The sequence below is a fragment of the Piliocolobus tephrosceles genome, chromosome 4 (assembly GCF_002776525.5).
Source record: "Piliocolobus tephrosceles isolate RC106 chromosome 4, ASM277652v3, whole genome shotgun sequence".
Lineage (NCBI taxonomy): Eukaryota > Metazoa > Chordata > Mammalia > Primates > Cercopithecidae > Piliocolobus > Piliocolobus tephrosceles.
Window position 1 is genome coordinate 40148989 of NC_045437.1, and position 16932 is coordinate 40165920.

A 16932-nucleotide genomic window follows, 5' to 3' on the forward strand; every position below is an offset into this window, starting at 1 on the left:
CTTCCTTCCTTCCTTCCTTCCTTCCTTCCTTCCTTCCTTCCTTCCTTTCTTTCTTTCTTTCTTTCTTTCTCTTTCTTTCTTTCTTTCTTTCTTTCCTTCTTTCCTCCTTTCCTCCTTTCCTCCTTTCCTTCTTTCTTTCTTTCTTTCTTTCTTTCTTTCTTTCTTTCTTTCTTTCTTTCTTTCTTTCTTTCTTTCTTTCTTTCTTTCTTTCTTTCTTTCTTTCTATCTTTCTTTCTTTCTTTCTTTCTTGTCTCTCTCTGTCTCCCAGGCTGGAGTATGGTGGGGTGACCTTAACTCACTGCAGCCTCTGCCTCCTGGGTTTCAGTGATTCTCCTGCCTCAGCCTCCTGAGTAGTTGCGATTACAGGCTCGCACAACCAGGCCTGGATAATTTTTGTATTTTTAGGAGAGACCATGTTGGCCAGGATGGTCTCGATCTCCTAACCTTGTGATTTGCCCACCTCAGCCTCCCAAATTGCTCAGATTACAGGCGTGACCCTCTGTGCCCAGCCTGAACTTTGTTTTTAAGTGTGTGCAGCCACCACTATGAGGAAGATAAAAATTCTGTTTGTTCCATATACGCTATTGAAAAAAAATTCCATTTTTTATATTTGCATATTTTAATGCACATTTTTGAATAATACCTTTTTACAATTCTTTAGTAAATATATATATGTATATATTAGTGATATATCCTCAAAAATTTTTAATGATATAATTACAGACTTGAGAAGTTTGAAGTCCAATGATTTACTTGAACTAGTTCAGGGTTAGAAACAGGCAAATCTATGTTCTCGTGTGTTTTGCTCTTCAATGTGTCTGTGTCTTTGACTTTAGGCAAATTGTCATCAATAAATATTTGTTGAGAATCTTCTATATGTCAGGCCCAGATAAATATCAAATACCGTGTTAAGAACTCAGATTCTCAGTGAGTATATGGAATAGGTAAATAAATATATTAGCAAGACTATAGAGAGGTAAACAAGGATGGAAAAGAAGAAAGGAAGGAAGGTAGAAAGTGGCAGGGAGGGAGAGAGGGAGGGAAAATGGAAGAAAAGAAAGGAAATTAAAAAGACCAATAAAATAATTTTTGCTAAGTATTATTCAATGGTAAAAACAATGAACAATTAATGAGTTAGGAAAGTGAAATAATTCTGTCATCTTTGGCAATTAGGGAGGATGGCGCTCTGAAGGAAGACTGAAGTGTTCCTGGAAAGGAAAGGCAATTCCTATTAGGGAGATCATGGCCCTAATATTAAGGAGACAATGGCCTTCTAAGCCATGGGCACACCGTGGGCAAGGACCTGGAGTCAGGGCAGATGTGCCGTGCTCTGGAGACAGCACATACAGTCATCATTTTGAGTTGAAGTGGAAGGTCCGGGGACAGGGGAGAACAGCAGAACTGAGAGAATCTGGATGTAAAGTCAAAGAAATTAGACGTCATTCTTCAGGTTTAGAAACAATTACATTTCCTAGAAACAATGAAAGGTTTTGAGGTGGGGATTTAAAATGATTCAGGAATATCAGCAGTATTGTGTCATCTGGGTAGCAATGGGTAATTGAAAAACCAGTTTGGAGCCTATTCCAATAGTCTCTAACTTTGCAATGTCCTCTTGTTCCTACAGTCTGAAAACTGGGGTCCATATTTGATATTTTCTCACTTAAATTCCTCTACATTAACTCAGTTTCCTAAGTAGCCCTGATTTCAGTCTAGTATTTTCTTATATTTTAAGTAAACTTTTATACTGACGGATAATATTGACATAGAAATGTAAACAAATCATTAAGCATACAGCTCAATTAATTCGTAAAAAGTGAGCACACCCATATAATCACTGCCCACGCCTAGAAATAGAACTCTAGCAACACCCAAAAGCCTCCTTCATGCTTTTATCCAGTCATTATTCCATCCCCAAATGCAAACTCCAATTTTATTATTATTGCTATAGATTAGCTTTGCATATTTTTAACTTTATACATAAGATTATAAAACATGTACACTTTCGTGTGTGGTTTCTTTTGCTCAGTTTTATGTTTGTGACATTCATCTATCTTGTTTGCAGCAGTAGTGAATTCATATCGTAATTGGTTCATTTTACTCTTGATACACATATGAGTTGTATCCAATAAATGAATAATGCAGCTTTTCTTATTTTTTGCTCCATGTTTGTGCATATTTTTGTTGGTACACACCTATTAGTAGAGTTTCTAAGTCATAAATATGTGTGTGTGCATTTATGTTTCACTTTAGTAGATATTGCCAAATATTTTTCAAAATTATATTAACAATTTATACTCCTACCAGCAGTGTATGGCAGGTTGTAAAGTTCTACTGCCAATACTTGTTAATTTAAGTTTTTTCACCATTTCACGTATTTTATGGTTTTAATTTTATCCTTTTGATTCCCAGTTATCTTTATCATCTTTTTATGTTTATTGCTTTTTAAAATATGTTCTTTCGCTAAGTGCTTATTCAATATTTTTGCTTATTTTACAATTTCAACGATAATTTTCCTATATTATATGTCTTTACTACATGTCACTTGTGCAACCACAAAATAATTATAGCAGACATGAATTGAATAGTTAGTATAGGCTAGGTTTTGTCCTCATCAATTTATATGAACTGTTTATTTAATTCTCACAATAAGCATGAGTAAATACTATTGTTATTTTTAATGTACTTACAAGAAGAAAGATTAAAGCCAATCAACAGCGGAGCCAACACTTGAATGTAATCTAGCCTGAAAATTTAGTTGATATGCAATGAACTTAATACATCACAGCAATAAATAATTTGTATAAATAACATTTTATTTCCTACTTAATAATTTTTACTGCTTTCCTACTGAATCAATCCAGCAAAGTGTTCTGCTCAACAGTAAGTCTGTTAATTTCTTGGCAAGGTATTTGAGGGGAAAACTGCACAGTATATCAGCTTCTTAAAAAATTACAATGTTCTTTATAATTTTAAAAGCTCTGAGAAATTCTCTTAAACACTGTTACACTCAAAGTTTTTCAATTTAAAGATGAAACTCCCTTTTCACATGCAGCACTGATTAACATTCTATAGATCATATGTGGGATAGTGACAATATTTAATAGGATTAAGTCTAATTTTTTTAGCAAGGCATACGAGCCCTGTTTGATATGGACCAAACCTACCTTCTCAGCTTTATTTCACAAATTTATGCTCAAGCCAAATAGAAGTACTCATTTATTCATTTACACATTCATTCTTTTCCTCTCTATGCCTCTGTTTCCTCATCTATAAAATGGTGGTAATAATTGTACCAGTCTCATGGGGTTGTTGTGAGAATTAGAAATTAACACACACAAACACTTAGGACAATGCCTGAAGCATAGTAAGAGTTCAATAAATGTTAATTTTCCATTCATTTATTCTTTCAAGCATTCATGTGTTCATTGAGCACATCTATTAAACATTTATAATGTGCCAGACATGGTACGAAGTCTGGTACCATAGTATGAAGTCATGGTACGAGGACATAAAGACCACACCGCTGTCCTGAATTTGCATACCATGGAGGAAATAGAAAGTAAACATAATACAGTGTGATGAGTGCTATGATGTTGTGAAAGCAAGTTGCAGTGAGTACGTATAGGAGGGCACCTAACCTTAATTATGAACAACAATAGAGATGGTAATCAGGTAAGGCTTCTTAGACTGTCTGCTAAAATTTACAATTTCAAGATTTTGTCACTTCAAAATAGCTTTTACATCTTTAGCATATTAAACACTTAAGCAATGCAGAAAAACACAATAATTATTCCCCTTGTTGTTTAGTCTTAGTTTTATATAGTAAATGAATCTATTTCTCATTGCTTCATCTTTGCTCACTGTTTCTTTACTCTTGGGCTCTATATTTATCTATTGGATTAATGTTTTAACATTAATTTTTATGTGCTTTTATAATTTCTTTATTTTGATTATTTCTTTGATAATTGAAGCTGAATCATGGGTTTTCTACACATACAGCCTCAGGCTGGAGAGAATCAAGAGAGAAAAAGAGTAAAATTTTGTCTTTTTAGATCTCAAGTACACTTTTATAAATCTAGCAAAAATCATAGATTTGAAGGCTAGGGTTTTTAATATCAAGGGCCAGGCTCTTGAGAGAGAAAAAGAATTCTTGAGATCTTAATGCTTGAACTAAAATATCAAGAGCCAAACATTTTAGGATTCAGAATCATAGAATTTATAACATCAACCACAGAATGATAAAAAATGTATAAGATAGCCATTCTTCTTCTCAAAAGTAGAAAAGATTTTAAGCAGCTTGGAGAATGGGGGAATACTGGACATGTGGTAACTAAAATATAGACTTGGTGGATTCCTTTGTGCAGGCCTAAGATTCTACCACTTTGGAGAAAATCTTGAAAAGAATACTTTGACAAGTAGAAGTTTGATAGAAGCTCATAAGAGGCTCTTCAATAAGTTAATGGAAAATGTGTATTATGAAAAGAAAATGCATGGCTTTCGAATTTTTTGCACAAAAATAAACTCATACTAACTTATCATAACATAGCTAAATAGGATCAAGTTTGAGGCACAAAGAGGGATAAGACATCAGTTTGAAAAGAGTCCCTATCAGAGCAACTTGAAATCTGCTAAAATGGAAGTAAGATCAAACATCAAATTTATGGTGAAACTTGGGTGGAAGAATGGTGAAATCACTGATGTCTTAGGAAAAGTTTATGTGGACAATACTTCAAGGCAATCAGCAGTTAACAGATTCATAACTCATTGTAGGAAGGGAAGAAATAATGTTGAAAACTCCTAGCAGTAGATCATCTACATGAATTTGTGAAGAAAAAATTTACCTTATTCCTGCCCTAATTGAAGAGGACTGATGATTAACAGTGGGAACAAGAGCCAACACTGTAGATATCTCAATTAGTTCAGTTTACACAATCATAACTGAAAAATCAAAGATGAGCAAACTTTCCACCCAATAGCTGCCAAAACGATTGTGTGCAGATCAGCTGCAGACAAGAACAGAGCTTTCAATAAAAATTTTAAACATGTAGGATCAGATCCTGAAGCACTTTTTAAAAAGAAATGTACACAGGAGATGAAAAATGGATTTACTAGTATGGTCCTGAAGACAAAGCACAATCAAAGAAATGGCTACCAAGAAGTGGAAGTGGGCCAGCCAAAGCAAAAATGGCCTAGTCAAGAGCAAAGGTCATGGAAATGGTTTTGTGGGATGCTCGAGGCATTTTTCTTGTTGATTTCTGGAGGGTCAAAGAATAGTATCATCTTATGAAAGTGCTTTGAGACAGACCAACTTTTAGCAGAAAAGTGCCCAGGAAAGCTTTACCAGAGACTCCTTCTCTACTATGATGATGCTCCTACTCATTCCTCTAATCAAACACGGGCAATTTTGTATGAGTTTAGATGAGAAATTATTAGTCACCTTACAGTCTTTCTTTGACTCCTGCTGACTTCTTTTTGTTTTCCAATCTTAAAATATCTTTAAAGGGCACCCATTTTTTTCAGTTATTAATGTGAAGAAGATTGCATTTTTGCAATCTCCAGAAGTTAAAATCCTAGGACTCTCAGTTCTTTACAGATGGACTAGATGGCTGGCATCATCACTAACAAATGTGTCTTGAATTTGATGAAACTTATGTTGATAAATAAAGTTCATATTTTCTATTTTTATCTTTTACTTCCAGTTCCCTGTGAACTTTCAAACTTTTCAAAGTCCTCTCATGTACATTTAATCTTCTCAAGTAGTAGGATGGGAATGGCAAGTTTTGTAGAGAATCTTTTGTATCCAACATGGCACGCAAGCAAGTAGTTCCTTGGTAGTCTCAAGGCCCTCACATTTCACTGTGATGTACAGAAAACAGGCAGGGGTTCCCTAAAGCCTGAAGAAGGTGAGGAAGTCTCGAGAAACAGTGGTAGACAAAAAAGGGCCTGGCCTTTTTGTGAGGAAGATTCAAGGATATGGATTTAGTAACCAAAAGCTAAGGCAGGACCATCAACGTTGGCAATAGGTGCCAGTGCATGATTGTGAGAACCAGAGGAGGCAAATGACCTATCAGATGAGGCTAGCCAAGGCAAACAGAAACATGCTAACAAAGGTCTCATTCTTCCTGTGACTCTAGGATACTATCTGACTACCCTTCCCCAACACATATGCATATGCATGTGCATGCATACACACACACACACACATGCACACACACACATGCGTGCTCTTAAATTATCCCTGACAAGCAGCAAAGGAGAAGAGTGAGGGAATCCTGAGTTTGACTAAAAATTGAAAGTTGAAACCCAGAATGACTGGGTTATATTACACTGGCAATTTTATACTTTTTACCACCTAAAAGAAATAGGAATTTGAGAGTATATTAGTTCATTGTTGCATTGCAATAAAGAACTACCTGAGTCTGGGTAATTTATAAAGAAAAGAGGTTTAATTGGGTCACTGTTCCATAGGCTGTACAGGAAGACTGGCCGGGGAGGCCTCAGGAAACTTGCAATCATGGCAGAAGGTGAAGAGGAAGGAGTCACGTCCTGCATGACTGGAGTAGTAGGAGGAGGGTGAAGGGGAAAGGGCTACATACTTTTAAACAACCAGATCTCATAAGAACTCACTATCACGAGAACAACAGGGAGGAAGTCTGCCCCAATGATCCAGTCACCTCCCACCAGAGCCCTGCTCCAACATTGGGGATTACAATTCAAAATGAGATATGGGAGGGGATACAAATCCAAACCATAGAAGAAAGCTATGTTAAGTTCCATTAAAATATACTAACTTTGAACATCTGAATTATTCAAATTGCTTTTTTATTCACCTCTTTGTTGCATGGATTTTATGGTTAAGTAGTTTTTTCCAGTAGTACTTAATAATGTATTTCTAGAATTTGTCTTGAAGTTGCATATTTGAACAGTAGTTCCAATATATATAATCAAGAAAAATTTCTTCCTTTATTTCAGAGACATGTTCTTATGTAGCATTTTTTTAAAATACAGTTTTTCTATTTCATTTTTTGGGATCTCTTTTTCATGGATACTAATTTTCACATATTAAATTACATTTGTCATTCCATTTCCATTAAATTTTCTTTAATAATATCTAAATGTTTTTTCCATGTTGAGATTGCTTGATATCTTTCTTGTATGTGATTACTTTAATTTTATTTTTAAAGAATTATATTCTGTCCTTGCATTGTAATAATTTATTTATAATTATAATGATTATATTTCTCAATGTTTGTTTTTGTACCTCAGTTTTGAAATCTGTTTTAATTAATTCTTGTATTTAATTTATCTATCTCTGAGTTCTTGATTTATTGAACTCATATTCTTATTAAATTATTCTACTACATGATAAACTGATACAGAATCTATATCCATATTTTGGTTAATATTACCAGATTATTTGTTTTGCATTCTATATGCCTTTGTGCCCTCTTTTTCTTCTTTGCTATAATAGGAATGTGCAGTTGTCAAGCCAGTTCTTTTCATTTTGCTTATGCATAACACAGTCACGTATATGTAGACTATCTGTTCTGACACTGTATTTAAAATTATCTATTTATTATCACAATAAATCTTATATTTTATTTGTTTCTTGTCTGTCTTCGCCATGAGAAGGTAAGCTTCAAATTTGGGAATTTCTGTGATTCTGCTTCCCTTTATTCTAAGTAATCAAGCAAACTAAGGAAATAGAATTTTACAGAGAGGAAGGAGTTATTTATAATGGCAAGGCCTAGGAGAGAGCATGACCTGTTTAGGAGACTGCATAAATATTAGCTATGCAGAGAAGGACAGGAACTTGTGCTTAAGGCCATGTGGAACATGACATGTTCCAAGTATGAAGATTTCATGAATAAGATTTTCCATAGAGAAGATTCCTCTCATAAAAATGCATAGAATAGACTAGAATAAAGCAGACTACAAGCAGGGAGACCACTTAGGGTGCTTCTGAGATAATCCAGGTTGGAAATAATGAATGGATGGTTTGCCTTCCATGGAAGGTTTTATATCCATGGAAATAAACATATGAAGACAACTTGCAGAGACATTCCGGAGGTAGAATGAATTATGCATGGTTACTTATTAGATATAGAAAAAGGGTAGAATCAAAGACAATAGCCAGGTTTCTGGTTTGACTGACTTAGTTGATGGTGATACCACCATCAAGCCTGGGACTGCTGAAGAAGAGGAAAGGTGAAAGGAGCCAACCACTGCTGGTCACCCTGCAAGGCTCCTTATAAACATCATGTCACAACAGTCCTATTAGGCTGTAAAGAAAAGGCTATGCTATTAGATGTGAGTGAGAACCAACAGCAGCAGGGAGAGAATACATAAAGCATTCTTGCCTAGAGACTTTCCGGTAGAGATGTTTAGTGGACAGTAGGTGTCTGGAGTTCAGAAGGGATGTCTGGGTTGGGGATTGGGATAGAAGAGTGAAAGCCGATTGGGGATTGGGATAGGGAGTGAAAGCAGTGGCTAAAATTGGGAAAGAGTAAGATCATTCTGCAAAACATCACTTGTATCTTCTTTTTTCAGTATTTTTTGCCTGGATTTTCTTTCTCACTCTTTCCATTTGCCAAAGTCTCCAGCCATTTTTAATACACGGCCCCAGAATAATTCTCTTCACAAAATCTGATGTATTTAAATTCCAGGATTTTCTTCTGCTCATAGTCCTTTATAGCCTTTTAGAAACTACACCTCTCTTAAACCCTTGTCAATCTGTATTTTTAATGGATGTTTATATGTTTCTTTACTTTGTAAGGTCCTGGTTCACAGCCATATGCACTTCACAATGCCTAATATTGAGTTCTTCTCATGAGCAAAATCAATAAATTATTCATTAAACAACCTAAGTATGAGATAAAGAAAACCTTAACAATTTCCTTTTTTAAGGTAATGCTAATGGTATTTTATTTGTATCCCCTGTCCCAACACACAGGGTTCTGAGGCAGAGAAATGAAATAAGTGAAAAGCTAAAAATAGCACAGTGACATCCAATATGTTCTGTAAATGACAGCCAGGCTCAGGGCACACTGGATAAGCTGCTAAGAGAGTACTGTTACCTTCATGTTTCTCTGACAGCTTGTTGGTGGTGCACCTATGCTCCACTTTTGTTCTCTTAGCAAATAAAACACGTTTCTTTGTTTCAATCCGTACACAGTGTTTGGCTTCTTCCTCTGTTAAACCTAGGAGATGAAGTACAAACAAAAACCACTGAGAATGCACCATTGACAATTCAAAGAACATGACGCTCTGGTCACTTCGGAGTTACAGATACTTCATATTAGCCCCTTTCTTCCCCAATCCCTATAAACTTTAGTAGCAGCTCAAATTAATTTTACCTACAGATTCAACCCTGCATGGGCACAGATGGTCCTGAACAGAAGAATCCTGTGAGTGCCCATCATCTCCCCCTTCAACACTGACCCTCAGAAGCACATATGAGCCATTGTGGCCCTTCCCATGGGGACAGTGATGTCCTGTCCCTGTTGCCTGCCCCTTGTTGCCACTCAACACAATGGAGCTCTAAGCTTTCCCTTTCTATTGGCCACTGCACTGTGTAGCCCTGCAAATCAAAAGATTATGACATGCTCTGATCTGTTCTCTAAGACCTACTTTCTGGGCCACTGCTGATTTTGTGATACCTGAGTCCGCTTCAATTGCTTCCCTGTTTGCCACCTAAAATGCAAATCTTCTGGGCCATGCTTCTTCCCTGAACACTCATTCTCATATCTCTCTGGGCTTTTTCTCCTTAATTCAGCTGCTCACTCAATCCCTATCTTAAAATACTTTTTATTGTAATCTCAGAAATTCTGACTTCCTGACCTATGAATTATTTTCAAACTCCTCCTTGGCTATGCTATCTCCCCATGTTAATTCAAGCCTGTACTTGATACTGTTTCCACTGTCATCTCCAGCAGAAGTTCAAAAGGCCATATTCTCACCCCATTCATGTATGGGATTTGGGAATGATATCTTCCTAGTTTCCTACTGCTGCTTTCATTGGATGACTCCCCATGGTCTTACAACCTGCAAAAACCTTGATGCCCTGAGGCTCAGGTCATCTGGTTTTAATACCTTTAGTTCTCATCATTCTCCTTTACCAAACTCTCTAGCATCACTTGTTGAAGATTTGGGTATCTGAAACACTCCTGCCGCCACAGTCCTGTGATCATTCTCAATGGCCTCAGAATCTGTATGTTAGTGGAAGAGTGCAGGGAAACAGATCTAGTATTTTTGTAGGCTGAGTTAGTACTGTCTGGGGTAATTGAGGGAAATCATTTTCTTTTTCTTAATAGCTTCCCAAGGCACCTGACTCACTGCTGGAAACATCAAAACTAAAATCCAGGTCTTTTGATGTTTAGTTAAAATTTGCCTTGCAAAATACAAGTACATGAGAGGTACAGCTGTTAATATAAGCTCTTAAGCACCTAAAAGTAAATACTAGTATTTGGGGTTATAGGTCATAATAGGCAGGGATGAGTGTTTTTAAAGCTTGAGGTTCTGATTACGTGTGATACTGAAATGGAAATCTGAAGGCATAGATTGCTGAGAAATGAGGCTGGGTAGATGTGAACTGGGTCTGTCTACCTCATTTTTTTTGGTGACAGTTTGAAGAGATGCATTGTTAGTTGGGAGTAAGAAATTCTTGGTTTGAAGCCCTCATGTTTAGTTTGCATATTCAACTCTAAAAAAAAGATAATTGTTTCAGTCTAGTTGAATAAATATAGTTCATTTTTCTTCTGGTAGGATTGTTTTTATAAGTGGGTTGTCAAATATTTAGGCCATACTTGGAATGTAATGCATTTATAGTGCATGACTCCTTAATCATTCATTAGGCTCTTATTATTTATAAGTAATAATTAAATTGTATGTGTCGAGTTAATTAACTATAACATAATGGATTAACTATAACATAATGAATTAACTATAAACTTAATTTCATTTTTGAGGGCTATAGATGAATCATTGAAGATTTGAATGATGAATATTTTTTATGACATTGGTCATGCAGTGATCAAAGTATCAGTGAATTTCTGTGCAACCCTTTTCTTCCCTGCAGTATGTCCACTTTTTTGCTGCCAGACCTCTATCTATATGAACTAACAAGCTACTTGATACTGCAGTACCTTGTATCTTAAACCTGAGTGTTCCTCTGCTGTGGGGTGCAGGAATGAGTATTTCAGTAATGTCTTTAGCTACTCTGATGCCCAAAGACAAGATTGTTAGTTGAAAATTTCATATTAATAATTAGTGCGGTGAATAGTTTTTAACCTCCAATTCAATGTAGAAGATAACTTCCCAACACAAGGAGTTTAAAATTATCCTCTTGCATATTATGATATTTTTATTGTTTGATGTTTTCACTGTGTTTATAAAACTCTTTTCACCTTGCACACTGAAGCAATGTCAACTTTTATTCAAGGTTTTAACTTGACTATGGGACATGAACAATAGAGAAATAAATCAATGCATGCAAATAAAAGGCAATTTAATTTTGTTTACTTTTTCTTGAGGGAAAGAAAGTACTATGAAATATTCAAGTCATTTTTCAAAAATTAACAACAAGGGATATAATTCTTATTGAATAAAGTATAGAAAAAATTAAATCTATACTTTAGTTTCATGGTATGATGAGGTAAAAGGGGAGAGAATAGGAGGAGAGAAAAGGGAAGAGGTCAGAATATATATTTATCTAGAGAGTTGGGAAAGCCAGACAAGCACATGAACTGGAGAATTTCATTTTCTTGAGAAGTCATTTCTGTCTGGGTGTGCTTCATTTTAACCACAATTAAAATTTTACAGATAAATTATTAAATATAAACTTATTGAATATGAGAATATCGAATACATCTTATTGAGAGCTTGTTTGGAGGTTCTAGCAGGGGAGTACAGCTACTAATATACCCTTGACCTAAGACCAATCCTCCTCTATTGGGGATGGTCATCCTCTTTGACCGAGCATGCAGCTTTGGAGGGACACACATGAAGTGGTGAGGGAGGAAAGGGACACCCACCTAAGCCAGCCAGATCAGCCGAATCAACCCTGGAGATCAATGAAGTGACAGATGTCACAGCCAGATCATCCTCACATCCAGAATACATCTTACTGAATATATATACACACATATATATATGCATATATAGACATATTGTCAATACATATATACAGTGTGTGTGTGTGTATGTATGTATTGTGTGCTTGCATGTATATATGGATATGCATGGTTATTTATTTATTTTGAATTTCTTATCACATCCCAAACTCCTTTTCTTTCCTTTATTATATGTAACAGTCAATCTCTACCTCTACAGAGAAAGAGATGGAATGTGAGAAGGTTTCTGTAGGAAAGTATAACTCATCACTCTTCATTTTGGCTATGGGGCTTTAACTTTTTAAAGGATGAATAGTTGATTAAAGATTCACCCAGTTCTTAACTGACCTGAACTCTAAGCATTTAGGGGCTGTGCTCTGAATGCATGAGGATTATACTCATCAAGTGGGAAATTTTTGTCTGGGCTATAGCAGAAGTGACCAGAATAATTTCATCTGAGGGTGAGACAAAACCAAGTCAAAGACCAGAGATTTCCCCTAACTACTTTTGCTCAGCGTTGGCGTTGATACTATTTGCAGTAGCAGAAGACATCAAATTCATCATGCAAGAGTTGCTCCAGTGGAAAGGATAACTGAAAGGAAACATAAAGCATGCAGGCAGTGTGGCAAGCCTACAATAACACAAATCTTTTGCATTTAGTTTCAAGTTTCATCGCCCGTAGGTGCTCATCTGGCCCACTCCAGCTTAGTTGTTTGTCAAGTTTCTAACTTTACTTTCATCGTAGGTTTCATCTTGGCTTTTAGTTAAAATTATTATAAGAAAAAAATTGCTATTTAATTCGTTATAAGGTATTGCTCTATGAAATTACATCCTATAAAATGTTATTCATGAATTATCTTTCAGAATTTAGTGCCAGTACAAACTTTGTTTCCCTTGAGATATTGGCATGCATCTTCCTCTTTGGGTAACCACTACTGTGTCAGCTTATGATGTTCCCAGATGTTAGGAAATTTAGAGACAAATATGATGCCTAAAATCACAGTGGTTAAGCGTACTTATTTTTCTCATTTTTTGGTCTTAGTTTTCTATTTTTGTTTTATTTATTTGAATGTGTATTTTTTTTATCATTCATCATATTTTGGAAATAAAGCAGGATCTAAATAAAGTCAAAGCAGAATAATTAAAATGACAGGGTAAGAGAAAAATGTACTGAATGCTATCATACCAGTTAAAAAGAGTGAGGACTGAAGAAAGTTACCTGAGTTCTTTAGTTCCTCACTGCTAAACTGATAGAGGAGGTCATACACGCCTCCCAGGGAGCCAGAGGTGAAGTAATGAGTCCCAAAGTCATCGAATATTCGGCTGTACAAAGCAGAGTTGTATTCTAGAGGCAGATGGTTAAGTGCTTTCAAAAAGACATCAGAAAGGTACAGATCTTTAGCTTTCATTGTGAAGTTTAAGACTTTCATCACTTTATGGATCCTAATAAAACTAGAATCCTAAATGAAAGAAAGAAGTAAAAAGATGATTAAAGGTAATGAAATTTTGAAGTACCAAGCATTTAAATGTCATTGATTTATCATTAGTTTCATTCTCACCATAGTATTACAATTCTCACTCTCTATTGCATGTTCTCACATACAAAATTATAAATTTCATTTTGCTTTCCAATACCAATGTTCAAGGGACAAAACAGATAAGATTATCTCAATAATGTAAACTGTGTAATGGGGGCATATGTTCTCTAAGAAAGAAGAATTCAATGATCAAAAAAGTCATCTTTCCCTCCTAATTGCCAATCGTGACTGCATTTCTACTGACTTTTTATTTAGAATGCTTGCTAATGTGAATAATTGAAAAAGGATTGTGTGAATTTTGAACTGGAAGTTATGCAACTGAGATGGAGGTTATGCAAGTGAGATTCAAGTTACAGCTTTATCACTCTGGAAAAAATGTTTCGATTCTCTAGACTTCAGTTGTCAAATGATAAGATGAGAGCTTGCACCTGGTAACATTTCACAACTACTTTCAACTCCAAAATGTTGATTCTAAATTACTTAGGGGGTGAAATCAAGTAAAATTATTTCTATTCTCTCTCCTCCACCCATATGCAGAAATACATGAGTTTTTTTTGTTGTTGTTGTTTACAAACTTATTTATATATAATTTCTTTTTATGTCAGGTTAATTTAGAATTAGCTGGTGGATATTATGCTTAAAATCTCATTTCCTCAGATTATTTTTCCACATAGCCACTGAGGTTTATAAGTGTATTTATGTATATTGTTTTAAAAAAATTTATGTACTTTATCTGATCTCTCAATTTTAACAAATTGCAGTAATAGTAACAGAGTAAGGACCATATTTTAGCAAAATAACTGTATTATAACTGTTAATTATTAACCATATTCCTCTTTGCTATAAGTATGGCACAAGATGACTGCTGACACAAAAGATAAAAAGTAATCCCAAGGATGGAGAAAGAATCAGCATTAATCTCCCTTCTCTCTTTCCTTGTCCCTCTCCCTCTGTTCCTTCATTCTACCTTCTGGCCTTCTATACATGTATTGCCTAGCTATCTGAGATGCTGTAGATACGGAAGTAAAGAAGGCAGACAAAGTTCGTGCCTTTGTGGAACTTACATTTTAGTAAGTTCATTAATTCTATTTTTAAGTTTAATACTTGAATTTTGTCATAGAACCATAGTTTCAAAAGTTGGAGAGCCCTCGTGCTTTTAATAAGAAGCACACTCACTCCCTGAGTATCTGAAGTGCCTGTTCTGGAAGGTTCAGCATTTCCAGGTTGCTTTAAAGTCTCAGTCATGGAAAATACAAATTAAACTTTGGTAGCTCAACTTAGCATAATCATTTCATGGTGTTCTACTTGCTGGTCCATGATACCGGAAACTGGCTATTTTAGATTAAAAAAAAAAATACATTACTATAGGTTATTAAACCACATATAATCTATTTCAACAATGTGTGAGGTCTTACTTTATTTTAATAATATTATTGTGGTTTCAGTTTTGTAAAGTATATCAGGAAAGTACTGAACCTTACTGAGTTAACTGGTATTTTGCTTGGAAACAGACTGTTTGCCCAACAAATGTCTAGTTTGATCTGTGATTGCCAAAACAGCTAAAGCATCATGCTCTACTGAAAGGCTTGGATTGATTTTCAATTTTGTGGTATCTTGTTTTCTCTACTTGAAGACTAAGAGAGGCTGCAGTAGCATTTTTTTTCTTCCTTTTTTGTTTTCTTTTCTTTCTTTCTTTCTTTCTTTCTTTCTTTCTTTCTTTCTTTCTTTTTCTTTCTTTCTTTCTTTCTTTCGTGAGATGGAGTCTAGCTCTGTCACCCAGGCTGGAGTGCAGTGGCGCCATCTCAGCTTATTGCAACCTCTGCCTCTCGGGTTCAAGTGATTCTCCTGCCTCAGCCTCCTGAGTAACTGGGACTACAGGCCTCTGCCACCACATCTGGCTAATTTTTGTATTCTTAGTAGATACAGGATTTCACCATGTTGGTCATGCTGGTTTTGAACTCTTGACCTCAGGTGATCTGCCTACCTTAGCCTCCCAACGTGCTGGGATTACAGACGTGACTCATCGTGCCAGCCTTATTTCCTGTTTAGACTAAAATTCCTTAATTCTGTTCAGACCTAATCAAAGATGACAGTAATGATGTTGGATTGAACTGTATGAGGCTAACAATTTTGCTCTATCACCCAGGCTGGAGTGCAGTGGCGCTATCTCGGCTCACTGCAACCTCCGCCTCCCAGGTTCAAGTGATTCTCCTGTCTCAGTCTCCTGAGTAGCTGGGATTACAGGTGCACACTACCTCACCCAGCTATTTTTTTGTATTTTAGGAGAGACGGGGCTTCACCGTGTTGCCCAGGCTGGTCTTGAACTCCTGAGCTCAGGCAATCCACCCGCCTTGGCCTCCCAAAGTACTAGGATTACAGGCGCGAGCCACCACACCCGGTGAGGCTAACAATTTTGCAAATCAGAAATGGTTGAATAATAGTAGTTTAATATGTTCCAACATGATAATGTGAATAGCTCTAAATTTTTTTGCTTTGGGACAGACTATTAGAGGATCAAACAATAGTTGTTTATCTACGTATAAAGGTTTTACAAATGTTCTCTAGCGTGTTTGAAATACATATAAATCATATACGTGAAGCAAGACATAGGACTATAACTATGTCTCATTCAACATGTCTATCTCCCTTCATCTTTGACTATGTTTATAAGTAGTTATTTCTAATCCTGCATGCTATATTATGCTGAGCTAGGGAGCTTAAAAAAGGCCATATTCTCATACCCAATTCTAGATATTCTGAAATCAGTAGATTAAGGGAAAGGCCTAGAGATGTATATTTTTACTTACAAGAAATTCTGATAATACCTTGTCTTACAAATATAATTTGTTAAGTTTGGAGGGAACTATAGGAACCATAGCCCATTCTAAACTAAATTATATATATATAATTTATACATAAAATGAATCTGTTTCATTGTCATTTTTACATGACCATATTATCAGAACTGTGTTCCTTCTGTAATTTGCTAAAATTGTGAATAAATAAATGAATAAAGAATAGAATATCTTGAAGTGTAATGCGATGGATAAGAAAAGTAAACAAAAATAAGACAAATTGATTTCAGTTCCCAACTCTGGCATTTATTTACTGTAAGATCACTGGAAGTCACTCAGCTTCTTGGACTTTAGTTAGTGCCTGCCTCATGGTAGGTATCTGATAAATGTTTGTTGAATTAAAAATGCATATATGAACTTCAATTTATTCATCTGCAAAATGATGTTTAGATATCAACTCTGATAATCTCTTAAATTTTTTGAAGATAA

General features: G+C 35.6%; 1 protein-coding gene across 2 annotated transcripts in view; it reads right to left on the reverse strand.

Moving 5' to 3' along the window:
* The window catches only part of C6 (complement C6), a 116067-nt gene that overhangs the window by 21563 nt on the left and 77572 nt on the right, over window positions 1-16932 (reverse strand). For both annotated transcript variants that reach the window (XM_023216569.1, XM_023216570.1), the window contains exons 8-9: window positions 13330-13570; window positions 9078-9200 (exon numbers count right to left, since the gene is read on the reverse strand). In XM_023216569.1, the coding sequence (XP_023072337.1) occupies window positions 9078-9200; window positions 13330-13570 (364 nt within the window). The remainder of the gene's footprint in view (window positions 1-9077; window positions 9201-13329; window positions 13571-16932) is intronic.